This window comes from Neovison vison, chromosome 12 (genome assembly GCF_020171115.1).
Source record: "Neovison vison isolate M4711 chromosome 12, ASM_NN_V1, whole genome shotgun sequence".
NCBI lineage: Eukaryota > Metazoa > Chordata > Mammalia > Carnivora > Mustelidae > Neogale > Neogale vison.
In genome coordinates this window covers 14,725,901-14,753,321 of record NC_058102.1, presented here as the reverse complement: position 1 = coordinate 14,753,321, position 27,421 = coordinate 14,725,901, and the positions used below count along the sequence as shown (strand labels likewise).

Here is a 27,421-nt window from a genome sequence, read left to right as displayed (position 1 = left end):
TCTCAGTGGCCCCTCTTCCTCCGCAGCTGCTCCTGGACGCCGGGGCCAAGGTGGAGGGCTCCGTGGAGCACGGCGAGGAGAACTACTCGGAAACCCCCCTGCAGCTGGCCGCCGCTGTAGGTAAGAGCCGCCGAGTCTCATCCCCGCCAAGGGTCTGCGCCACCTTGGCCCTCAGTGTGTCTGTGACTGTATCTCTGCTTGATTCGCTTATAAAACCCCCTTCTCTGGGCTTGCAGGAAATTTTGAGCTGGTTAGTTTGCTGTTGGAGCGTGGTGCGGATCCCCTGATAGGAACCATGTACAGGAATGGAATTTCCACCACCCCCCAGGGGGATATGAACTCTTTCAGCCAGGCTGCAGCCCACGGACACAGGTAGGCTAGGACGGGCCAAAGCCACAAGGTCCCAAGCGGTGCTTGTTAAAAATGCAGATTCCCAGGCCTACCCCAGACCCACTACATCTCTGGATGTGGGGCCCAGAGGCAGGCCAGACCCCAGGCCTGGCCAGAGTGAGCTTTAACCGCCAGCTTCCTGCTCAGAGCCAACTCCACGCAGCGCACGTCCACTCAGATGGCCTTGTTTTGTCCTTTCCCGACCAGCTTTCACCTCACAGAAACGCTCCCCTCGGCCAGTGTTGGTCCGAGCCCGTCACCTCAGCTGCCAGGAAGGGACAAGAATCCATTTTAAAAAGAAGAAAACCCCCACACGTTTGGTTACTCCTTGTCTACATTTCCTTCAGGGTTTCCCCCATCCTGTTTTATTCCACAGAACCCAAATAAAGCAAACTCACTGTGGGGCCCTGTGCAGGCTGACGGTTAAAAGGGCACAGTTCTAGAACCTTCCAGATACTTGAGGAAAGCACTTAGCTCCAGACTGCCCTCAAGGAAACAAAGCCAGTCATGCCCCACTGTCTCCTTCATCCTTAAAACATAAGCACCCGTGGTCAGGGCCTCTGAAACCACCCCCCACCCCCCACTCCAGAGTCGTTCCCATCATTCCATGGTCTCCCATGAGTGGTCCCCGCATCCCACACCCCGTCCCTGCCCCGGCAAAGCCCTACCATCTCTGAGTGTCTTCCTCTCTGGGTTTATGATTGACAGGAATGTGTTCCGCAAACTGCTCGCTCAGCCAGAAAAGGAGAAGAGTGATATCCTGTCCCTGGAGGAGATTCTGGCCGAGGGGACTGACCTGGCGGAGACAGCCCCGCCTCCCCTGTGCGCCAGCCGCAACAGCAAGGCCAAACTGAGAGCCCTAAGGGAGGCCATGTATCACAGCGCTGAGCATGGCTACGTGGATGTCACAATTGATATCAGGAGCATAGGTCAGTCTGGGCGCCCTCCGCCGCTGGCCACGGCACCCCTGCCCGGCCCTAGCTCACTGACACACACACACACACCCATGCGCACACACACACACACACACACACACACACACACACCACGGGGCCAGGGAGCTTCTCATGTGCTGGTTGGAGCACAGCCAGGCTAAAACACCCACACGATCCCCAAAGGCTCATCCAACCCCAGGTCATTTTCTCATGATTCCCAAACTCCGGACCCTGAGAACTGAGGAATCGGAATCACCTGGGAGCTTGTCCGAATACAGATTGCCAGGCCCTACACCCAGAGGCTCTGCTGTCGAGGGTCTGGATGGATAAAGGCCGGAAATCTTTATGTTTAACAATCATCCCAGGTGGTTCCCAGTGGTTGGTGAATCACTGCCTTAGAGAACCAGGTCCATGAAGCAGGGGCCAGGAGACCGGCCAGGAAGGCCTGAGCTCCGGGTGCAAAGCCGCCCTGGGGGAAAGCAAGGCAGGGGTGGCTCCTCCTGAGTGAGCTAGCTCGGATCCAGCCCCTCCGTGTGTCCAGGGACCGGGCCAGCCCTGCCCTCCCCATCTGGGCCCAGCGTGGGCCTTCAACAGAACCAGTACGGCAGGTAGAGGGGGGCAGAGGGCCTGAGGAAAGCCCCCCCACCCCCCCGCCGCCATTCTGGACGTGGGCCTCTCCCTTAGAGTGACTGTTTAGTACATGGGACACGGATGCCACTGCCCCGTGAGCCTCTTTAGCAGGACAATGACACTCTGGACTCCGAATGGCCCGCTCTTGGGAAGCAGTAGGGAGACGCGCTCTTCCTCGGTGCCCCACAGCTGCCCGAGCAGTTTCCGCTCCAGGAGGGAGGCCTGATGAAGCACCCACAGATGGCAAAGCTGTTTCTCGTGTAGAGTGGCAGCAGGCAGGGGTATCCCCCAGGGTCTCTCTCTGACATCCCATGTCTGTCCTGGAGGGAGCAGTAGAGGGTCAAGTCCACCGATAAGTGTCACCAGCTCTGAGCTCTGTCACCAGCTCCTGGGCAAGACCCTCCCTCCCTGAGCCTCCGTTCCCCCGCCCCCCAGAAGGCAGAAGGGGTAGAGGTAGACGGAGTCAGGACCCAGAAGCAGGGAGAAGGTGTAAGCAGCACATGACACGTCTGTGTTCTACATGCCGGTAAGATCTGGTAGAATGCAGCTCCTAATACCGTGGACGGCGTGCGCAGCTGGACACCCAGAGCTAAGGGACCTGAATTATGAGCTTCAATTTCAACATCCACAAGTCTTCAGGGAAAAAAGCAACACTGGCGCTGTTCACCCCACGTCCGGCTCTTGTCTTGGTCTCGTCATTTGGTGCTGTCCTGGGGAAAGGCCCGCTTGCAGATAAAAACACACCTTCTGTTGTGGTTGTTTTCTGTCTTGCCCTCTCCTCCCCTCCGTGCCCTCCCCTTCCCCTCCCAGGGGTCCCGTGGACGCTGCACACGTGGCTGGAGTCTTTGCGGATCGCCTTCCAGCAGCACCGCAGGCCTCTCATCCAGTGCCTGCTGAAGGAGTTCAAGACCATTCAGGAGGAAGAGTACACGGAGGAGCTCGTTACCCAAGGCCTGCCCCTGATGTTTGAGATCTTGAAAGCGAGCAAGGTAGGAGGAGATTAACGCTCTTGCGGTCCGTCGGTGGCAGAGAACCAGGCGGGAGGTTCACGACCTCGCCAGTCCCTTGGCCTGGTCCTGCCCTTTGGGTAGGAATCCCGTGGTCCTGGCCACTGGTGGCTCAAGCACCCAGCTGCTCCAGCTACTTGTGCCATCGTTTGGGCACACAGGACAGAGTAGAGAGATACCTTCTATCTCAGGGAATTAACAGGAAAGCTGGGTGCTTTCGCATGTGGCCCAAGGCCGTCTGAGTTTATGAAACAGTGTACAGTGGGTGGCACGGGCTCTGAGAGGTGTGAGTCGGTCAGGGAAGGTGTCAACGGAGGTGAAGAGACATGAGCAGGCCTGGACGGGCAGATGGGAATTCAACGGGAAGAAGGAAATGGTACAGCTCCTTGGGTCAACGGGATACGGATCCTGCCGAGAATCCTGCAAAGCCAGGCCCTGGAGAAAGCTATTTGGGTACAGAGGGTCGGATGAGTGTCACCCCTTCCTCAGGGGCCTCCTAATTCCTGCAACAGGGAAATGCTGCAACCCCATTAAAACATCAGTCCAGCCCTTAGGCCATTAGGAGATCAATTCTTAAAAAGGTCTTTGGGGTCACTTGTTTGGCACTACCACATAGATGTCTGGTCCTAGCCAGCAGGCCTGTGGGTTTACTGTGTGTCACTGGAGAGCTTTGAGGACAGACAGCAGAGATGGGCCCATTCCCCAGCCATCCACTGGGGTGGAGAGCCAAGCGCAGTGGGAGACTGTGACCGCTGCCCCACCACCGAGGCCACGGAAGCACCAGGCGTGGCCAGTCTGCCTGAGACAGTCTGAAGAGTTTGTTAGTTTCCACACACCCTGGAGCTTCTGAGCGGGCCCCAAGGGCCTATATAGCACAGCGGTTTCGAGCGTGGACTCTGGAGCCAGACTACGGGGATTCAAGCCTCGCTATGCCACTTCCCAGCCTTGTGGCCCCACTCAAGTTACTTAACTTCCAGCTGCCTCCGTGTCCCTCCCTGATAATAATGTATTATAATAATATATTAATCATAATTAATAATAATTATTATCATTATTAAATAATAATAATTATATTAACCTCTTAGGGTGGTTGTGAAAATAACAAGAGTCAGCGCCCTTCAAACTGTCCCTGCAACTTAGTGCGGGCTTTGCAAGTGACTCTGCCATAAAGACGGCCTCACCAGAGGATGCGGCACGGTTTCCCAGAGGGAGCTCTGTAGAAACCACCCCCTCAGAATATTAACACCCCACTGCAGCGCACGTACCAACCAGCCGCAAATACTGACCTGAGAACAGGCTAGACTCTAGGCCGTGAGCTCTTTCTGCAGGCTAACATTGGGTTTCTCCAATTTCTCTCCTGCAGAGCCTCGAATACTCTAATTCACAAAGGCAATCGGATGTTTCCCAAACTCTTTTGACCTTGGAACCCTTTTATAATGAACTGTCTCAAGACACAAATGAGGATTTTTTTAAGCTAATATATATATTTTATATTTACTATAGAAGATTATATATATTTATAAATGTTTTATTTATAGTAAATGATGTATACTTACTGTAGAAAAATCTATATATTATATTTACTGTAGACTATGTAAGTATATTATAAGGTTTAACTCAATCTTCACAAACAACCTTGGAAGGAGGTAATGTTCTTATTTGCATTTAACAGGTGGGTAACTGAGGCACAGAGCAGGTGATCACTTGCCCAAGGTCACACAGTTAAGTGGCAGAGCTGGGCTTGAACCCAGGCAGCCTGGCTCTAGCACCAGCCTGTTACCCCTTTGCTCCTCTAGAACTCTGAGGTTCCCTCTAAGACAGTGAGGCCCCTGAAGTCTCAGGAGGAATGGGCCTCTGAACCTAAAGGGCAGCATGGGTTCCCCTTGCCAGGCTGGGCCAACAGGCCGTCCAAAGAGTGAGAGGGACACAGAGAGCTCCTTTCTCAGGATGGCAGGGTTGGCTCAGCAGCAGAGTGGCAGCAACGCGACCTGTCTGCTCTTCGAGCCGCTGCGGAGCACCTGGCCTGGGGTCCAGAGCCCCTCTCATGAGATATTCTCATCAGCAGCCTAGCCTCAGTCCGGAGTCTCAGGGCCCCCTCTGGCCTGGATTTGCACCTAATGGAAGCCCCACCAGGACCCAAAGTGGGAGCGGGAGTGCCAGCCCTTGCATAACAAGCCACAGTGATTCCACAGAGAGCAAAACCGGATGGAAGCATTCAAAACCAAACCCTCCCTGCCCATCACTCTTCAGCCCTCCAACTTTGAATGAATGAATGAATGAATGAAGTGCACTTTCACCTTAGCAATTACCTAAGAAGCCACTTCAGTGGAAAACATTCCTAAATCTGTTCCCAGGGTTAGAGGTTTGTTTTTTTTTTTTATTTGTTTTGTTTTCTTTTTCCTGAGTTGTTTTTTTTTTTAATTTCACAGAGAGAGACACAGCAAGAGAGGGAACACAAGCAGGGGGAGTAGGAGAGGGAGAAGCAGGCTTCCCACCAAGGAGGGAGCTGATGTGGGGCTCAGGACCCCAGGATCATGACCTGACCCAAAGGCAGATGCTTAACGACTGAGCCCCCTAGGCGCCCCAGAGTTAGAGGTTCTAACTTGTTTTTGGTTTCTTGGTCTTTGTTTGTTCCATTTTTAGGCTATAATAGGAATTCCAGAAATTACTGAGGCATCCTGTATATTAAGTAAACCTAATCCATAGGTTTTTAAAGTAAGTTCAAGTAAGCTGGAGTTTTGGAGTGTGACATACATACAGAAAAGTGCTCAGATCGCCACTATCGATCCTAACGAGTTTTCATGTTAGTGAAATAGACCTGTGTGGTCAGCACCTAACCCAAGAAAGAGAACATTACTACACCCTAGCAGACCCCTTATGCCCCACTCAGCTACTACCCCCTAAAGGACAGCCGATGGCTGGGGCGGGGCTGTGGGGAAGAAGGGAGGAGCCTTTGCCAGGAGATGTGGACTAGAGGCTGCTCCCCATCAGCCATAGTGATCTTCAAGGGTGGAGGGACCCAGGGATGAGGCAGGAGCAACAAATTGTCAGGAGCAGCCCTCTTGGGAAGGATGGCGCCCTCAGGAAGAGTTGGGTTTGCTCTTGTAGGGGTTCAGTGGCAACCCCTACTGGTGAAGTGGGGTATTACACATTATGTATATTGGCAGTAGGAGGAAAGAGGTGATCGATTTCCCATGGCTATGGTGTGAGGCCAAGCATTCCCAGAACATGAGTGATATCCTTACGGTCAAAAGAAGACTGGAGAAAGACGGGGGCAGAAAAAGAGTTGAGATAGCTCTACAAAGCTTGCCCTCCCCTGCGACCTATTGGAGGATGATGGTAGCCACACATCACACAACCGGCCGGCATTGTTCCTTCTCCTTCGTTAAAGGAGTCCTGTTCACATCACGTCTGTTGTTCTGTGTGGACAGGTATCTGGTTTGATCAGATGGATAAGAAATAGTGGATAAGGAGATAGAAATCCCAGAAATAAATTCTCTTTCTGGTCAGCTCACAGAAATCCAGCTGTCCTATAAAGTAAAGCATATGCCTTCCCATCTTTGCCTTGCGCTCATTCATACGTTACTTGAAATCTGGTTGCAGGTGTGTGTATGTTGGGTTTTTTTTTTTCTCCCTCTTCTAAATTTTACCTTCAAAGGAATTCAGCATCTCTAGATTTTCCAGGAACAGAACAATATAGCCATTTCTTAATATACATCTGTTTAAAGAAAGTTCCTGGTCCATTTCTCCCACACGTAACTCCCCAGGGCACTGATTCATTCCATAGTCACCAGGTCTGACTATGCTGCAGTGGTGATGGGACAGACACATTCTTTCTCCTCCTGGAGCCCCCAGGGCATTGATTCATTCCACAGTCACCAGGTCTGACTATGCTGCAGTGGTGATGGGACAGACACATTCTTTCTCCTCCTGGAGCTTGCACTGTCCAGGGAAGGGGCAGACACCTGGTAAGCAAGGAGATGGGTCAGCAAAAGAGAGTGAGAGCTTGATACACACTAGAAAAAAAAAAACAGTGATACAGTGTCTGCAGGGGGGAGTCGTCAGGCAAGGCATAATGTAGACAAGGCGTAAGGAAGGTCTCCCTGAGAACGTAGCATTTGAACAACCACTGAAGTGAGGAAAAAGCTCCAGCTGTGCAGAGGTCTGGGGGCCAAAAGCATTCCAAGTGGGGAGCTGAGGCTCTTAACAGAAACGTGCTTGGTGTGTTGAGGTGACAGGAAAAAGAGCAAGGTGACTGAGGCAAGGAGACAAATGAGAATCAGAGGAAAAAAATCAGCTTGCACAGTCATTCTCCATGGTGAAAAGTGTGGTGTCCCTCCACACGCGATGACTAGATCACCGCTGGAGGTTTTAGAGACAAGACCTTATCTGTGGGGGGGTTTTTACTTGTGATCTGTACACGGTTTTATTTTTTCTCAATTTTTAATTGAAACATCTTAGTTTTTTAAACTTTTGATTTTGAGATTATAGATTCACATGCAATTTTTATACTATATATCCTTTGCTCAGTTTCCCCTACTGGCAATATCTTACTAGACTATGATAAAAAAAAAAAAAAAAAAAAACCACAACCATGATATTGATGTGATACAGCCAACACGCAGAGAATTTCCATCCCTTGCAGGATTCCCTCATGTTGTACTCTCAGCCAAACCCATTTCCCTTCAGCCGCCACCCCATTCTTACCCCTTGGCAACATCTAATCTGGTCTCCATTTCTCTAATTTTATTTCAAGGATGTAATTGCGGAGGCGCTGGGGTGGCGCGGTCAGTGAAGCATCCGACTCTTGGTGTTGACTTAGGTCATAATCTCAGCGTCATGAGACTGAGCCCCACATCGGGATCCACGCTCAGCCTGGAATTTGCTTGAGATTCTCTTTCCTTCTCCCGCTGCACCTCCTGGTCGTGCACTCTCTTTCTCTCTCTCTCAAATAAATAATTAAATCTTTTCAAAAAAAAAAAGAAGAAGAAGAAGAATGTAATTTCGGTGGAATCATATGGTATAGGACTTTTTAGAATGAGATTTTCTCACTCAACACAATTCTCGGAAGATTCTTTGGGTTGTTAGATGTATTCATAGTTTGTTTCTTGTCACTGCTGAGCAGTACCCCGTAGCACAGACATACCACGGTTTCTGTGCCCACTCACCCACCAAAGATCAAGGACAGTTGAATTGTTTCCAGTTTCAAGCTGTTACAAATATAGCTGTTCTAAACATTCGTACACAAGGTTTCATCCAAATGTATGTCTTCCTCTCTCTGGGATAAACGTCCAGGAGTGTGATCACTGGGTTGTATGGCTCTAGCTGTGTGATTTGGGTTTTTTTGTTTGTTTTGTTTTGTTTTGTTTTTAAAGATTTTATTTATTTACTTGACAGACAGAGATCACAAGCAGAGAGGCAGATGGGCCGTGGGGGGGTGGGGGTGGGGTAGCAGGCCCCCTGCTGAGCAGAGAGCCTGATGCGGGGCTCCATCCCAGGACCCCGGGATCATGACCTGAGCCGAAGGCAGAGGCTTTAACCCACTGAGCCACCCAGGCGCCCCCCGGTGTGATGCATTTTTAAAGAAAGTGCTGAACTGTTTTGGAGAGTGGCTGTACCATTTGACATTCCCACCAGCAAAGTAGGAATGAGCCCATTTCTCTACATCCTCGCAGGTTGCCATTACTGCTCTTTTTTTATTTCCGCCATTCTGATAGATGTGCAAGTGACATCTCGTGGTTTTAATTTCCATTTCCCTAAATGGCTCGCGGTGTTGAACATATTTTCATGTGCTTATTTGCCATCTGTACATCCTCTTCTGTGAAATGTCTCTTTGTGTCTTTGCCTGTGTTCTAATTAAGTTGTCTGCTTTTTAGCTGTTGATTTTGAGTGAGATCTGCACCTATTTTCTCCTATTCAGTAGCTTTTTTTTTTTTTTAATCCTTTTGACAGGGTCTTTCACAGAGCAAAAGCTTTTAATTTTGAGGAAATCTAATGGATCGGTGTTTTTTTTAATGGAGATTTCACTTTGGACATCAAGTAATAGAACTCCTTGCCTTGCCCTAAATCATGAATATTTCCTCATATTTTTTCCTAGAAATTTTAGTTTTATGTTTTCTACTGAGTCGCTTTGCATTCATTTTTGTATGAGGTGTGGGACTTCCATCAAGGTTTTTGGTTTTTGTGTGTTTTTGTTGGTTTGCCTAGGGATGGTATCTTAGCTTCCCTTGTTGGACAGGCTGTCTCTCCTTTATTGAATAACTTTTGCACGTTTGTCAAAAGCAAGTTGGGCATATTCATGTGGGTCTCTTTCTGGGGTCTCCACTCTGCTCTACTGATCTGTGTCTGTCCCTCCACCATTAACCATACCATCTTGATTAGTCTATCTGTAAAATAAATCTGGAAGTTAGGTAGACTTACTCTTTCCATTTTCTTCTTCTTGTTTTAAAATATTTTTATTCTTCTTGTTAAAAATGATGTTAGCCATGTTCTTTGGCTTTCCATATCAATTTTGGGTTTGTTTGTTTGTTTGTTTGTTTTTCAATTAAACTCTACCCTCGATGTGTGGGTCCAGAATTCACGACCTGAAGATAAAAAGTCACATGTTCCGTTGACTGAGCCAGCCAGGCGCCCCTCCATATAAATTTTAAAATAAACTTACTGTATCAAACGACAACCATATCCTGCGGAAATTTGGATGGGCGTTGCGTTCAACCTCTAGGTCAATACAGTGAGAATTGACCTCTTTGCTATATTAAATCTTTCAGTGTATGAATTGTATTTCTTCATGTACTTAGATTGTCTTTGATTTTTGAGATTTATTTATTTATTTGAGAGAGAGCGGGGGAGAGCAGGGAGAGGGGCAGAGGATGAGGCAGAATCCTAAAGCAGACTCCCTGCTGAGTGGGGAACCCAGCGCAATGCTCCATCTCATGACCCTGAGACCATGACTTGAGCCGCTATCAAGAGTCACCACTTAACTGAGTCACCCAGGCGTCCCAATCATCTTTGATCTCTTTCATCAATACTGTGGAGTTTGCAGCACACAAGTCATGTTTTGTTAGATTTATCTAAACGTATTTCTCCCTTTTTTGAGCAATTGTATATATTTTTATTTTTTGTACATGTGTTCATTTCTAGGACAAAGAAATACAATTGATTTCTCTACGTTTACCTCGTATTCTCCAACCTTGCTGGATTCGTTAATTCTAGGAATTTTTTGTAGATCTACTGGGATTTTCTACTTAGATAATCATGTCATCTGCAAATAAAGATAGTTGTATTTCTTCTTTTTCAATCTGACCCTGAAGATTTCTTTGGGGGAGAGTTTTTTTCAACTATGAATTCAATTTCTTTAATAGCTATACAGCTATTCAGGCGATCTATTTAATATTGGATGCATTAGGGTACTTTTTTGGGGAGGAATTGGTTCATTTCATCTGCGTTGACAGATTTATGTGGGTAGAGTTGTTCGTTGTAATCCCCCTTCTTATCTTATGATGTCTGTAGTCTGTTGTGCTAGCCCTTATTTCATTCCTGATTTTGTTAATATGTGTTCTTTTTTTTTTCCTTTGACAGTCTTTTCTAAGAATTCACTCTGTGTTTCATTATTTTCTCTACTATTTTTATATTTAACCTCCATCGATTGTTGCTCTTACCTTTATTATTTGCTTGCTTTGGGTTTATTTTGCTTTTCTTTTTCCAGGTCCTTGAATAGGAACTTAGATTACTGATTTGAGACTTTTTCTCTTATATATGCATTTTATGCTGTGTATATCCTTCTCCACACTGCTCTGGCTGTGTACCGTAAATTTTGATGTTATTTTCATTTTTCATTCAGTTCAGTGTTATTTTTTTATTTCCCCCTGGAACAACTTCTTTTTTTTTTTTTTTTTTTTTTTTTTTTTTTTTTTTTTTGACTTACGGATTATTTAGCCATGTGTTGTTTAGTTACCAAATGTTTGGAGATTTTCTTACTATCTGTTATTGATTTCTAGTTTGACTCCACTGGGGTCAGAGAGTACCTTCTGTATTACTTGATCATTTTAAGTTTTTGAGTTTGGCTTTATGGCCCTACGTATGGTCTATCATGATATCTTCCATCGACACTTGAAAACACTGTTTTCTGTTATGGTCAAGTGGAGTGATCTATAAGCATCAGGAAAATTCTGTTGGTTGATGGTGATGTTGAGTCTTCGTAGCCTACAGATTCTCTCCCTGTGCTATCAGTTCAGATAGCGGTGTTGAAGTCTCCAACTATAATTGTGGATTTGTCTGTTTCTCCTATCAGTTCTCTCAGAATCACATAGAAGACACATATAAGCTCTGTTGTTGGGCGCCTACACATTTAGGACTGCAATATCTTCTTGGTGAATTAACCCTTTTATCATTAAATAATGCTCCTCCCTGCTTCTGTTCATTTTCTTTGCTCTGAAATTCACTTTATCTGATATTAATATAGCCACTCCTGCTTCTCTTTGATTAAGGTTTGCATAATTTTTTTTTTACCCTCTTACTTTCAACCTACCTTTTTCATTATATTTAAAGTGATTTCTTCCCCTGGGGCTAAAAATACATTATATGTTCATAAAAAACAAAAATTTTTTTAAAAAGTGATTTCCTGTAAACAACATATAGTTGAGCTCTTCATCCATTCTGCCAATCTCTGTCTTTTAATTGGTATATTTAGACCATTTATATTTTTTGATATTTTAGGGCTTACATCTGCCATCTTATTTTTTGTTTTCTGTTTGGTTTCTCTGCCTTAGGTTTTCTTTAACCTGCCTTCCCATGGGCTACTTGAACATATTTTTGAATTCCATTTTTATTTGTCTGTAATTTTTTTGATAGCTTTTGTATAGTTTCATATCACTTTTCTAGTGGTTGCTTGCAGTATTCCATTATATATATGTAACAGCACATTCTACTGGTACCATCTTTTTACTAGTTCACGTGAAATAAAGAACCTTGCCTCCCTTTATGCCCATTTACCCTCCCCCACTTATGACATAATCGTCTTTAAATATTTCCTCTACCCGCATTTAGAGCCACATCAGACAGTGTTACAATCTTTGTACCAACCATCAAATGTAATTAGGAAACTCAAGAGGAGAAAGAAGGCCTATTATGCTTACCCAAATTCTTTTTTTTTTAATATTTTATTTATTTATTTGACAGAGATCACAAGTAGGCAGAAAGGCAGACAGAGAGAGAGGAGGAAGCAGGCTCTCCGCCGAGCAGAGAGCCCGATGTGGGACCCGATCCCAGGACCCTGGGATCATGACCTGAGCCGAAGGCAGAGGCTTTAACCCACTGAGCCACCCAGGCGCCCCGCTTACCCATATTCTTGTTTACCATGTTCTTTCTTCCTTCCTGAGGTTCCAAGCTTACTGTTTTATCCCTTCCTTTCAATTTAAGGAAATTTCTTTAGCCATTCTTCTAGGGGAATTCTCCTGGTGATACATTCTCTAAGTTTTCCTTCATCTGAGAATGTCTGATTTCTCTTTTATTACTAAAAGATACTGTCACGGGTTATTATTTGTTTGATATTTTCCTTTACATCAACTTATCATCTGTCAAATGCATTTAGAAAGGAAATGTTAAAGTACTACCATAAACAGAAAGTCTGCATCACTTGCCGTGAATAGAGGGGACATATCAAAATACACAGGTGACTATTTAAAAGCACTTTATTGTGTGTTCTATTTCATTTTGTACACAATTCCAGTGACAGACATGGGACTCTGGCTGACCTCAGGGAACTCCGGTGCCCCTCCCATCTCTTTGGTGCCCTTCCCATACTTTTTCCAGGTGTGTTCAAGCAGAGAGAGGCCCATTGCTTACAGGTCAGCCCAGCACATCCCACAAGGGAGGGCCCATCTAGGGACAAACCACTGTTGACAATGGACTGAGGCAGAGAACTCACTGCCATTGTCCCCCTGAAAGTAACAGTATTTCCAGCATCTCCTGATTTTGAGATGTGGCTTTTTTCACCTTTTAGCATTTCACAATTTGAAATGGGTCTTTGAAAACGGATGTGTGTATTTAATGCAGTGAGGGTTTTTTTTTTTTTCTCTCCCTAAAAGCTACCATTAATTGTATGACATTTTAGAATCTAGAAAAAGAGAGATTGGTTTGAATTGTAGGAAATTGATGTTCATTTGAGGGGTTACAAAAATGGTCAAATCTCGGCACTTTCCTTTGGTTCAGTCTAATGGTACGCTGTGATCTGATCCTTTTTAGTTCTCCTACCAACCTCAGCAAGCAGATATTTTTAATCCACTTTGGAAGAGGACGCCAAGACCCGGAAAAGCTGAGTAACTTTCCTAAGGTCACAGAGCTAGTGAACAAAGAGCCAGAATTGGGACCCAGCCCCCCCAGCCCCATCTGGCCCCACTGCCCCATGTTTTTACCACTGTGTAGGACTTCTGCCTAATTCCCCTAAAAAAGGTACTTGGGAATCAATCCCAGCATTCCTTTCTGAAGAAAAGAAAATGTTTTGGTGTCTTCTTAGGAGAGAAGTGAGGGTCTAAGAGAGGAAAGATGTCATCCCCAAATTCACAGGTGCCCCTCTCAGGCATTGCCTACCAACCGTGACATTAAGAACTTCACTTCACTCCCCTTTCATTCTATGGAGCCACATGGTTCTGAGTCCTCAAGTCCCAGGTTCACACCATGTGCAGACCCAGAATTTTCCATGAGAGACCTGAATGGCTGGTACCTAGCAGCATACCAGTAGCCACCGCTAACCAGGTGCCATGTACTCAGCTCAGCCAGACGTCCACCCATCCAGCCCACGCCTTCACCTAAAAGTACTTCTTTTAAATGTACAACTCAGAGGAGAGTATAAGTATCTTCCCAGCACACATACCCCACCTACCCACACCTCCGTTCTACTGCCTTCCAGTTGGAGGCCAGAGTTAACCAAACCCAACAGATACCCCAAACTGACCATCTAACTCAGCGGGTCTCTCCCCACTGAAGCTATTAACTGATACTAATTACAGCACCCCTTCCTGCTCGGAGGAGCCCTCCTAGGGTTGTGATTCGTTTGGGTGCTGGGAAACTAGAGGGAATGAGACCAACAACCCCTCTACCTGGAGGAAAGGTACAGGAAAGGGCACAGAGCAGACACCTCAACAAACCCAGAGGAAGTCAAGAATAGAGTGGGGAGTTTTCTCTTGCGGGGGGCTGGTGTCTGAAAGAGAGGTGGCCTGAAAGCCTTGAGAAAGGCAGCATTTTGGGTCCTGACCTTGGGAGCATCACCATCAACCTTCACATGGTGTTCAGCGCTTAGCAGATGCCAAGTCAATAGTCGAAGAAAGAATTACTGCGTGAATGGCTACATTGCTTAGCACATGGCATGATGTTCACATTCATGAGAATGTGAATTCTCATTCATATGAATTCTCATTCATATTCTTAGGGGATACGTGACTAAAGCCCAGGGAATGGCCAGTGTCCACATTGACCCTTGTCTCTTCCTCTTTCCCTTTCTCCTGAACTTCTAATATTTTCATCATAATTATCCTATTTCCTCAGGGGGTAGGGGGCTTTATTTCGCCAATAATAGACTTCATTTTTTAGAATGGCTTTAGCTTTACAGAAAAATTGAAAAGATAGCACAGGGGTCCCCACACAACCCCTCACCCACATTCCCTTATTATTAACATCTTACAGTGGCGTGGTACATTTGTTTTAATGAATGAGCCAACATTGAGACATTATTCCATACTTTATTCCTATTTCCTTAGTGTTTGTCTAACGTCTTCTCCTGCTCCAGGATCCCATCCAGAACACCACATTACTCCTCTTGGCCAAGACCACTTCTCAGACTCGTTTTTTGGTGACCTTGACAAATTTTGAGGAGTCCTAATCAAATATACCATAAAGGATGCCCTCTCCTGGAAGAGGGGATGTTTTTCTTGCTGTTAGACTGGGGTTGTGGGTTTAGAGCGGAGGACTATAGAGGTCAAGTGCCATTCCCACCACATTAAGGGCACACACTCTCAACCTGAGTGTTCACTGCCAACATTGACCTGGATCACCTGGCTGAGGTTGGCACCTGTCAAGTTTCTCATCTGTAGACTTGACTCTTTTCCCCTTTTCCCACCTGTTCTCCTTGGAATGGAGTCCCTGTGTGCAGCCCTCCCCTAGGAGTGGGCACAGGTGCTCCTCCCAGGTAACTTGTCCCTATCTGAGGCTTGTCCCCTTGGACCAGACATGGCCAGCCCTTACCTTTACTTTCTCGGATGACACAACACACACTGAAGTTAGACCACCACCACCAATCAATCAGCCAATGAGCCACCAAAGAACACCGGCTGCTCAGGCCTCTGCCACAGGCCACCAAGTCCAGGAAGTACATCTTCCTTCATTCCATTACCCGAGGTGGTTAGACACTTGCTTGTTTTTCTGTGGTTTCCAGAGAAACCAGACACAGTATCTCGCTGCCCTCCCTGCTTAGGGTCTCACGGAGACCTGAAGTCAAGATGTCCACAGGGCTGTGTTCCTTTCCAGAAGCTGCAAGGAAGAATGCACCAGCAAGCTCATTTAGGTTTGGGTAGAATTGACTTCCTGGCGGTTGTAAGACTAAGGCCCTGCTTCCTTGCTGCCTGCCACTGGGGGTCCCATTTCTCTTGCAGAGTTGTTGCCCACACTCCCCCACTCAAGCTTGCCATGGGGTCCCTTCCATCTGGAAACCAGTGACAGCACTTCAGGTCCTTCTGAGGCTTCAAATCCCTTGACTTCCTCTTCTCCCCCATCCCTTCTGAATCCTCTTCTGCCTCTAATTTTAAGGGCTCCTTGTGGGGTGCCTGGGTGGCTCAGTGGGTTAAGCCACTGCCTTTGGCTCAGGTCATGATCTCAGGGTCCTAGGATCAAGTCCTGCATCGGGCTCTCTGCTCAGCAGGGAGCCTGCTTCTCTCTCTCTCTCTTTCTCTGCCTGCCTCTCCATCTACTTGTGATTTCTCTCTGTCAAATAAATAAATAAAATCTTTTAAAAAAAATTTTTTTAAAGGGCTCCTTGTGATTGCAGTGGGCCTGCCCGGATAATCCAGAATAACTTCCTTTAAGGTCAATTGAAACCTTAGTTAGTAACCTTAATTACCCTCATGGGGCCCCTTTTGCCCTGTAATGGAACATATTTGCAGGAATGCTATCTCACGGTATTCTCAGTGCCAGGGATTCAGGGACTACGGTCTCCGGGGGGCCATAGTTGTGCCCAGTGCACGGCAGTTCTCAAACCTCAGTATGCCTGGGAATTATGGGCAGAGCTCGGTATCATGGATCCTGACTCAGTGGGCCCGGGGTGCTCATCTGCCTTTCTGACAGACTCCCAGGCCTCTTCGCTGCTGGTGGTCTCTGGAACCCATCTTGAGGCACAGGCTTAAGACCAGGGGAAGCAAAGGTACAGCTGTAACTCAGGCCAAACCCAAGAGAGCCCCAGAATCACCAGGACACTTGTTCAAATCAAGATTGCTGGGCCCTGCCCCCAGTATTTCTCAGTCAGAAGGTCTGGAATGGGACCAGAGAATTTGCATTTCCAACGACTCCAGGCAATGCTGATGCTGCTGGTCCAGGGACCACACTTTGAGAAACCACAGGAAGCCATGAGACTGGCGATCGCTTTGTGGATGTCGAGAGGAGCGTTTAACACCTTTTGGTCCTAAGACGTCATCTTTGAAAGCAGAATTCCTTTGTCCAATATTGATTGCATCCCTGTAGGCACCTGTGTGGATCACGCCCCCGGCATCGTGGTGTCTTTAATCAAACGGTCGATTCTCTTTTCATGTGTCGAGCTGCATCCTGCTTCGGGAGCACGATGAAACAGGTTCAAGAATATCTCAAACCACGGACGTCATCAGTTGCCCCAAACCCATCTTTTTAAAAAAAACCAAAAATAATATTTATTGTGCATGGTCGTAGAAAATGCAGATACAACTGAAAAGAGAAAACATTGTGAGCCCACCCAAAGGGGGCAACCCTACTCTTCCAGATGTTTTCTGTACCCATCAATCTGAGTATATATGTGTAGAGGGTTTTATTTCCAAAAATACACGGTACTCACTGTGTTGTAACCTACTTTCCATAATATATTGTAAATGCCTTTCTACCTCACCCCCATTTTCAGCCCCTGGTTTCAACCCCCTTCACCCAGTAAAAAGCATCAGATGCCGTGATTCGTGGCTTCCCTCCCACGCACCTGCAGATGAAGGCAGATTAATGATCAGCAGCGGGGCCCAGCGGGGAGAGGCAAAAGCACAAAGGACACGGGGCAATGAGAAACGGGCTCCTTTGTCCCTGGGCGATCAGAGGCAGCTGTCGCTCTGTACCGCAGGACTTGTTTCCCCCCTTTATTTGGAGCAAGTGATTCAGCTGAGCATTCCTGGATCCGGATATGCCTCAGCACCAAAATCACATTCCTAAGAAAGCTGACTCAGGAGCATTTGTGTCTGGGTATCGGAGAGCAGTCATGGGATCACAAGGGCTTCCTGCTGCTGCTTTAAGGATAATTCACTGCTTCTAGCATTACAGAGTATGGATCAAGGTGTATTTGGGGTAAAAACTTATTTTCCACTCTGCAAGCTGTGAAACTTGCTTTCCGATGGGTGGTAACTGATTGGAGCGAGGGAGAAGGATTTAATTACAAATTAAGCTCTCGCCAGTGAACAGACCAGAAACAGACAACAGTCCAACACAGCAAGCAAATGCAGGGCTTGCGAAACACACTGAGTGTGTGAGGCCTGGTGGAGGGGGCGAAGGGGAGGTGGGGGGGCCTTAGAACCTGCCAGAAGTTTCGGGCCCCTCTCACCTGGGAGGCAGGCATTCCTGCTGACAGCTTGGATGAGGCCGTGCAGGGCCCAGCAGCGTGAACTTTTCTTTCTTTGCTGCAGAACGAGGTCATCAGCCAGCAGCTGTGTGTCATCTTCACCCACTGCTACGGGCCCTACCCCATCCCCAAGCTCACGGAGATCAAGCGCAAGCAGACCTCGCGCCTGGGTGAGTGGCATTGTGGCTGGAGCCCACAAAGGTAGCAAAGTCTCCTAGAGAATCTTAAGCGGTGCTGGAGGGCACGGAGGATGGATACAGGAGTCAGGCAGGTAGAGATCGTGGTACCAGTGATCACAGGATAGCTGGAGACTACACCTTGGAAATGTGGACAAGGAGACTGGCCAATACCTCGTCCCTCTAACTGAAGGACTTCGTCCCACAGACAGACAGACAGACAGACAGACCCAGGGCCCGTGCACTTCCTGCACAGGTGGTTTCCCCATTCTGAAGGGAGGCTGAGCTGTGCGGGCAGCTCTCCCCCACCCCTGTCCTCACTCTCTCCTCTAAGAAGTCCCCTTCCTCCCTGAGGAGGAACAAGCAGGGGACAGTGACAGGCCAGCAGTGTTCCTCTAATGGAGTCCCTCTGCACGGACCGAGGAGGAGAGGAAACAAGGGCTGCCACACACACACACACACACACACACACACACACACACACACACACGGAATGCACTCGAGCTGAGGAGATGGATCACTCTGAGATCCCATCCGAGTAGCAGTAATCCCTGTTTGTTCTGCTTGGACATGGCATGGGACTGGCCCCAGCCTAGCAGTCCCAGCTTCTGGAATTTTCCAGAAGAACCCTTTCATCGGGCACTGATTTCATTCAGAGGATCCTGGGGCTGCCGTAAGCTGGCTGATCGGTCCGAAAAAAAAGCAAAGCAATGCTTGGCTGCCTTGAAACCTGATATATGAGGCTCCTGCTGCAAGGGCCTTTCTCCTTGCTGCCTGGGAAATGATAAAATATGAAAGATAAAGAATGCCTTTTCCAGTGAAGGTTGGGGACTTTTCTACTTCCTGTGAAATTTTCCTGGAAAGACTGGGAAGCCTTTGAGAGATGGGAGCATCTGAAAATGTGATTCTTCAACAAAACCATTACGTTTGGAACAGGTGCACTAGTTAAAATTAGTGAAAAGTCCTGAAGAACTTGCTAATGTAAATGATACCACTTTTTGCTAAAACAAAAAAGTTAGTAACCAAGTCAAATCTTGTCTGTTTTCCTTTATGCCCGTTGGGTACAATGTACCAAAACCACGAATATTTCCACCTTATAGAAAGCAGATGTTAATTAAAATGTTATCAGGGCAACGCATTGCAAAGACCAATCATATTAACAGACTTCAGAGACTGACGTTTTGTTACGTTCCCAGGCCGTAGCAATCCTGTCTGACACCTCGGTGCCTTTACACGATACCCTCGTTAGAGCCTGCATTTGCAGGGGCCATTCAATGACACAGCATAAAATCTGCTTTCCTGTAGTCATAGACGAGGAGGGAACATTTTTTTCCTCCTGAATTTGCTGAGCTTTCCTTCACCCGCAATTAAAAGGGCCTCGTTTTCAAGCCAAGCACTAGAATTTCAGGGGTTAGCACTGAGAGAAGACAGGCAGGCCTGAGAGGCTCAAAGCTTACTGTGTAGGAGAAAAAGGGCAGAATAAAATTATGAGTAAGTGCACAATGGAAAACGTAGGGCTTCCCTCTTCAGTAGAGCATTTCCAGCTAGGATGACTGAAAGTCACCAAACAGTGGCCCTTTAGAGACCTGCTTTAAAGGCGAGATAAGTGTGAATCATGACTAGGGTCCCAGATTGGAATTTCTGAAGAGCCAGGAGGCCATATAAGTGAGTGAAATGGGTTCCCTATAAGACAGTAGGGAGTGGTGGGGACTGTAGCCCACTGATGCCTGATTTTTCTGTGACTGCGTTGTCCTCTTGCCCTCCCAGTGAATTCTGGGAGAGAATGGTTAAAAGAGCCACTGGTAGGAAACATGAGTAATTTGGGAAACGGGAGTGGAGGCTGGTTGGAGGCGGGCAGTAGGAGTGAGAGGGGGTGGTTGCTCAGAAAGAGAAGGTTACCCCAAACTTTTAGTGTTTAAAGCAAATGGAGAAGGGAATTTTAGTCAACTCCGAGGACATCTCCAGTAGCCTCTTTTCTCTTCATCTGGGTTGTTCAGAAGTGTGTGAGTTTTTTAATAAAATTCCTAATGATAGTGGGATTATAAGTGATTTTGACTGTTTTATGCTTTTTTGATATGTTCTAAGTTTCAAGTTTTTTTAATGGGAAGAAGTGAGGTAGCTATATGTAGCGACAGAAATGTGAGTGGAGAGCCACCTTCTGGGGCCACACGGGGGCTGAGGGGCCACCTCCCCTTCGAAGGTGGAAAAGAAGGGTCGCCAGGAATCCAAATTCTGGATCCAAGTTACAGCAGGGTCTGGGCAAAGTGGGGCCAGGCCAGGGGTCCAAGGTTCTACTGTCGGGGGGGCCCAGTGACTGGCATCATGGCCTCCAGGAATGCAGGGGATTGCTCTAAACCCCCAGCCTAAACCCAGCCAAAGGAAGCAGTAGGAGTATCATTTCAGCATAGCACTTTAAGCCCTGGAGAAGGGCCCAGCAACAAGCAGGTCCTCCAACTAAGAAGAGGCCTGATGTCCTCCCCAGGCCCTCAGAACAAGACTATGGAACAAGGGTCACGAGTACTGTGTGTCCACCATGTTGCTATGTACTTTGCAGAAGTTCATGTAATGCTCACAGAAACTCAGATGTAGATGTACAATGGGTATTACCATTCCCATTAAACAGAAGGGGAGACAGAGGCTCAGAATGGTTAAATAGCTTGCCCTTCAGAACCCACCCAGGGGGCATACAGGCACTATGAGAGCGCAGGTAGGGCACGCTTGGTCCATCTGGGGAGAGCGGGGGAATCAGGCAAGGCTTACTAATGGAAGGTGTCTGCACTGATGCTTGAAGACCACATTGGGGTGAACGGGGTTTGGAAGGGGATGGAAGAGTGTTCTGAGTAGAAGGAACAGCAGGGGAAGGGCCAGAGGGGAGAGTGTTTAGCACTGGTGTGGCTCAGCATGCATGCTGGTTGACAGTGATGTGACTGGGGAGAGGCCAGAGAAGGCAAAAGAAGCTCCATCACCAGGAGCCTCGTCAGGAAGGTGGGACTTTCTCCTGGGAGCTCTGGGGAGCTATGGAAAGGTTTAGAGCAGAGGAGGGGTGTGATCAAATCTGCCTTTAGGAAGGATGCCTGTGGTGAGGTGGACCATCGGGTTGAGGAGCCAAGAGCGGAGGCAGGGACCAACAGAGGCTCCCACCGGTCCCCAGACAAGAGACCTGGGGGAGCTGTGGCATTGGGGGTGGAGAGAAACGGGGAAATCGAGAAACACTTAGGAGGAAGAGAAGCCAGTGTTTGTGATAGACTCGGTCTGGCTAAGCCCAGGAGAGGAAGGTGTCCTGTTGCCTTCGAATCCCTGGCTTGGGCGGTGGGTAGATGGTGGTGCCGTTCACGGGACCAGAGGCACCGGGCAAGGCACATTTTGCAGAAAGAATCTTCTTCCCATGAGCTGAGAACGCAGCACATCCTCAGACTCAGAACTTGGATGCAGAAACCCCCAGAAAAGTCATCTTCCATTTAGAGTCCTCTAAAGGTCCTCCCTGGGGCAGCGCAGCCCAGGTGGGCTCAGGGTGGGTGACCTAAGAGGAAGCCCCACCAGCAGTTAGACCCACCTTGCCCTTGAACCTGGGTCCAGACTGACTTAGGACCTGAGCCGGGTGGCACCCAGTCAGGGTTAGGGGTGTTAGTGGATGTTCCCAAGCAGCAGAAGCCCCGAGGAGTGGACAGACTGGCACCTTCAGGAGCTGTGGGTCTCCGTGGCTCAAATGACAGGCAGATCGGGGCAGAGTAGGGAGGGCAGGAGGAATCCTAGTGCTGAACAAGGCAGGCGCTCCAATTTGAATGCCCGAGTTCAAATCCTGGCTCCTCCACCTGTCACTGGCTTGAACGTCTGTGTGCCCGTGTCCCCAGCTGCACAACGGACTGGGGTCCCTGTCTCTCCAGACCGAGTGCATGGGCGCATGTGCCTGCCAGCTTGCACAGTGCCTGGCACGTCCTAAGAGCTCAGTAAGCAGCGGCTCTACCCTCTTTGTTATTGTGGGAGACGAGAGCCGGGAACTGGTTCGAGTGACTCTGACTCTGGCAGAGAAGGGCTTGGATTTCGGCTAGCCTGAAAACCCCTTTTCCATCAGGCAGGGAGGGCGCTGAGCCCTAGAAGGAGGAGCAAAGGTGGGGGGTGGCATTCTTAACAGGCAAGGTGGGCATAACTTTCACATCTGGAAGTCACCTGCATTGGGCTTGGGGTGAGTCTCTTCTGAGGAAACCCTACTTTTAATCACAAATCAGCTATGATTTCCTATGCAAGACTGAATTTCAGTAATTTGAGTGTTCCTGTGATTGTTTCTGTCTGTCCCCTTTTGGGTCACTGTCTCGCCAATGAATATCATATCCCCATGGTTTCCCTGTTAGCTCTTCTTGGCACTTTCCAGAAGAGGAAAGCAAACGTCACCCTTCTTTCACTAAAGCAACCCTTTCCCCCCTTCCTGTTCTAGATCCTCATTTTCTGAACAATAAAGAAATGTCCGATGTTACCTTTCTGGTAGAAGGAAGACCGTTCTATGCTCACAAAGTGTTGTTATTCACGGCCTCTCCCAGGTACGTACTGTCAGCTTCAAAAGCAGCTGAATCAGGAGTGTGGCCATTGCTGTGACCATTCTCTGAAATTCAATTTTGGTGGTACTTTCCCTGGATGGGAAGATGATCTTTTCCAAACCAAGAGTTCAAGAGCAGAGGGCACTCGTGCATCCGCGGTCACAGCAACAACCTTCACAGTGGCCAAAATGTAGAAGCCACCCAAATGCCCATCAGTACATGAATGGATACACGAAGTGTGGGATATACGTATTTTATTTCGCCTTAAAAAGGAAGGCAGTTTTGACAAATGCTACAGCATGATGAACTTTGGGGACATTATGCAAAGAAAGAAGCCAGTCACGAAAAGATGAATACTGTAGGATTCCATTTACAGGTAGCCTAGAGTGGTCTGCTTCATGGGGACCGAATGTGGGATGCTGGCAACCCGGGGCTGGGGGCTGGGAGCAGGGGAGGAAGGGGGGAGTTGCTGTTTAATTGGGTACACAGTAGGTTCTGGAGATTGGTTGCACAACAGAGTGAATATACTTAACATTTCTGTATGCTTTAAATGGTTAAGATAGTCATTTTTCCTTTTTTTTAAGATTTTATTTATTTATTTGATAGAGATCACAAGTAGGCAGAGAGGCAGGCAGAGAGAGAGGAAGAAGCAGGCTCCCCGCTGAGCAGAGAACCCAATGCGGGCCTCGATCCCAGGACCCTGGGATCATGACCTGAGCTGAAGGCAGAGGCTTTAACCCACTGAGCGACCCAGGTGCCCCAATGGTCATTTTTCTATTATGTGTTTTTTACCATGATTTTTAAAGTACAGAGCAGCCACTAGCATAAACAGCAGCGCCTTTGTGTGACTCAGGCAAGGGCACCTGTTCTTCTGGGCACTGAGCTTTGGAACAGAGTGTGGATTGGATTTAGCTCCCCCAGCCCAGTGCCCTCACGTGGTTCCAGCCTGAAACGTCTCATGCCTGCTCTCCAAATATCCCAGAACTCTGGCATGAGCCACCCGAAATGCACAGGTCTTGAACCGGACTTTTCCCTCTGACTATGGAGCTGACAACAGCCTGGCCCTCTCCCTGCCAACTTTGCTATGGCCCTTAGTCCTTCCGCTTTGAGTTGAAATGAGTTGACCATTTAGAACCACATTATCCAAAGACCTGAACTGGGATCAGTGAGGGCGCACAGAGGAAAAGGAGATGCCGGATAACGAGGCCACCAGGGTGCGCAGAGATGAGGATACTGGGTGCCCATTTCCAGGATGTTTGCTGATGAATGCGTGTGACCAATACTTCCCAGGATACCCTGGTCTCCCACTGCCTCCCTCCAAAGCTGAAAACTAGCCCCAGATGTCTGCTTTGCCACCATGAGAAAAATGCGTTGTGCCTTACGTGGTTTTCGGCTATGATGCATATAAAAGCAGAAGAGATGTTGTCCCAATGTTCATGTCTTGGTTTTGATACCATGGATCTGTAGGATGCTAACACCAGGAGAAGCTGGGCGGAGGGCCTGTAGGAGCTCTGTACTGTCTTTATACCTTTTCTGCAAATATACCATTATTTCAAAATTAAAAGTTTAAGAAAAGAGACACAGAGGCACCTGGGTAGCTCAGTCATTGAGCATCTGCTTTCGGCTCAGGTCATGATCCTGGGGACCTGGGATTGAGCCCCACATCAGGCTCCCTGCTCAGCGGGAAGCCTGCTTCCCCCTCTCCTGGTCCCCCTTCCTGTGTTCCCTCTCTCGCTGTCTCTCTCTCTGTCAAATAAATGAATAAAATCTTTAAAAAAAAAAAAGAAAGAAAGAAAGAAAAGAGACATAGCTTAGCTTCTTCCTTAATGTGTATGAGTATGTTCCGTGGCCTGGGTCTGTACCCACTCGGAGCCCACAGTTCTGTCGATCACAGGGAAGCACATCTAAAACCCAGTAAAAAGTCATCCATAGGGAGGTCGTTAGGCCACAGATGATTAATTACCTATGATGCCTCAGATCCAGGCTGGCATGGGTTCTGGGGATACCACAGGATCAGGAAGGCAGAGTCCCTGTCCTCCTGGAGCAAAGATGGTGTGGGGGGCAGAGCTCACAGGAGGCGGGGAGCTCCCTGAGCCCCAGAGGGACGTGAAGCCTGCACTCAGGAGGGACCCCATGAAGGACCCAGCCTTGTGATGGGTCCTGCAGGAGGACAGGTGGGTTTTCAAACAGTATTTGTTCTGTTCCAATCACCTGTATGAGAAATAGCAGTTCAAACCCCTTTTATTTTGTTTTTTTTGGAATCTCTCCACCCAGTGTGGGTCTCGAACTCCGCACCCTGAGATCAAGAGTCACAAACTCTTCCAACTGAGCCAGCCAGGTACCCCTGAAGTTAAAACTTTAAATTTAAAAAGAGTGGTTTGAGGGCACCGGGCTGGCTCCCGTCAGAAGAGCATGCTACTCTAGATCTCGGGGTGGTAGGTTGGAGCCCCGCATTGGGCAGGAGGTTACTTAAATAAAAAACTTTAAATAGGGGCGCCCTGGTGGCTCAGTCATTAAACATCTGCCTTCGGCTCAGGTCATCCCAGGGTCCTGGGATCCAGCCCCACATTAGGCTCCCTGCTCTGTGGGAAGCCTGCTTCTCCCTCTCTCCCACACCCCTGCTTGTGTTTCTTCCCTCACTATGTCTCCCTCTGTCAAATAAATAAATAAAATCTTTAAAAAAAAAATTCTAAAAAATAATTCAAATTGAAGTATGGCATCATACTGGGGTGACGGTCACTTTAGGGTGTCTGTGGACTATGTCGCCAGTGTGGTGCAAAGTGGGGGAATACAGGGTTTTACAGAGAGTAGAGTTTCTCACAAACTACGGATGTGTTTGTGGGTCTTTTTATCTCCCTTCTTGTGTCCTTGTTCAGGTTCAAAGCGCTCCTGTCCAGCAAGCCAACAAATGACAGCACCTGCATAGAGATCGGTTACGTGAAGTACCCCATCTTTCAGGTGAGACCCTGCCGTGGCCTGGAACGTCCTGTGGTGGGCGCGGGGCACAGGGCTTCCCTGCAGGCCTCCCGCTGTGGACTGGCCACTGCAGAGTCATCAGTCCCCTGACTCTGAGTCCCTTCTCACACCCCCTCCAGTTTACCATCATTTTATCCCTACAGTATTTATTGAGCACCTACTGTATGCCTAGCACTCTGCTAGGACCTGGGGACACAGGGATAAAGGATCTTCCTCCCCTGGGGCCTCACAGTCCGGGGGTGGTAACTCTGAGTAATTAATTTCTTACAGTACAATGTGGGAATGGGCGAGAGAGAGGAAGCAGAGCCAATGTGCCCTGGCAATTCAGACCAGAGAAATCAGGGAAGGCCTCCTGGTGAGGCGTTGGCTGGAATAGTGAGGGCTGAGGAGAATCTGGGGAACCATAGGAAGCCTTGAGGCTTAAAAAAGAGGGTTAGAAGGTTCTAGGCAGAGAACAGCAGGGATGAAGTCCCAGAGCTGTGGTCAGCCTCGTGCAATGAGGAGCCAGCCAACTTTTAAAGACTGCACTCCCTCAGTGCTGTCCCCACAGCAGCCAGAGTTACGCGCCATCCACGTGGGTGGACCCGGGGCCGGAATCTGCGGGACTCAGGCAGGACCTGGTCTCCTGTAGTTCAGCTCAGGAAGCACAGCTCTGGGAAGAGCACATGGGTGGCTGAGGCTCGGGCAGGTCCGCGGGGGACTCATGGTCCAAGAGGGTTGTCGAGACGGCTCGGAGATGGTGGCAAGTGGGAGGGGCAGGAGACAGGGCTGGCCATGGCCAGGGCGGCAGGACGAGGCTACTGATGTGGACACGGGAGGACAGAGCTGCAGTCTGGGACTGAAATGCAGCATTTTCCTATTTAAAATCAGTATCTACCACGGGGCCTTGGGCATTTCACCAGCCCTTCCGAGGCTCCTTTCCTCGTCTGGTGGAGAGGAGAAAGGGGGTACTGCAGGGGGTGGAACAGCATAAACAAAGGCCCAGTTGTGGGAAGTCATGGGGTGTGTTTGAGAGAAAGTGATTATCAGTCTGTTCAGCTGGGTCCTAGGGTATATTGGAGACTGAAAATACTCCCTGGGACCACATAGTATGAGCCAAGTCAGAAGGCAGGCCAGATGGTGGTTCTTCCCTCTACCCTTGACCCTGGTCCCCCAGATCCTGCCGTTCAGAGAGCTGTCAGGAAGCCACCATACCCTCACACTAGCCCCTAAAGCCTGTTGCGGCGCCTACATCTCCACCATTAGAGATTCATTTCTTTGGTTATGCTGAAACTTCAAAAGAAAGAATCCTTCCCAAGTAACTATGGGTAAGGCACTCTTTGAAGCTCATTTCCTCCATTTTTAACAATTTAATCATTATCACCTCTAGGTCATGGGTTCTTGCAGAGATTAGCAAGTAGGACAACACGAGGAAGCATTCAACTTGGCAATATTTAAGAGGGTTGTTGTTTTTCTGAGCTGTAACTTGTAAATCACCTTCCTACTCAACACAAGACCTGGTAGAATAGGTTACTTGGTACTGAGCGAGGGAGAAAGGGCTAATGAGGTTTCTAAGCATAAGGCTAATCTGGGTGAGTCATTCCACTGGGGCGGGGGAGGGGCGCGGTGAGGAGGCTGGAGCCCCAGCATAGGACTAGGGCACTGGCACACCCCCAACACCCAGCTTCTCACCCCAGTGTCTCACCACACGTCCCGCTGACAGCCAAGTGGCCACAGTCCTTTCTGGAACAGTGGTGGCTATGGAGTTTGAAATTTTCCAGAAGAACTGCTGCTTTGCTTTAGGATTCACAGAGGAAGGACCCTGAAGAAACCTTTGTGGGGTTCAACTATGAATGAGATACTGACCTCTGCTTGCCCATGGTTATCGGGATTTTTCTTGCCGGTTTTAGAGACGAAGAAACTGAGGCTCAGAAAACTTAAATCCTGTGCCCCAAGTCTTAGTGCT

The 27,421-nt window shown here is 48.2% G+C and overlaps 1 protein-coding gene across 4 annotated transcripts in view; it reads left to right on the top strand.

Annotated features, from left to right (window-relative positions):
- The window catches only part of BTBD11 (BTB domain containing 11), a 290,646-nt gene that overhangs the window by 248,408 nt on the left and 14,817 nt on the right, over positions 1-27,421 (top strand). For 3 of the 4 annotated variants that reach the window (XM_044227574.1, XM_044227573.1, XM_044227572.1), the window contains 7 exons: positions 27-120; positions 237-372; positions 1,099-1,319; positions 2,766-2,944; positions 17,857-17,962; positions 22,401-22,503; positions 25,377-25,458. In XM_044227574.1, the coding sequence (XP_044083509.1) occupies positions 27-120; positions 237-372; positions 1,099-1,319; positions 2,766-2,944; positions 17,857-17,962; positions 22,401-22,503; positions 25,377-25,458 (921 nt within the window). The remainder of the gene's footprint in view (positions 1-26; positions 121-236; positions 373-1,098; positions 1,320-2,765; positions 2,945-17,856; positions 17,963-22,400; positions 22,504-25,376; positions 25,459-27,421) is intronic. The other variant, XM_044227575.1, reaches the window with a different exon arrangement.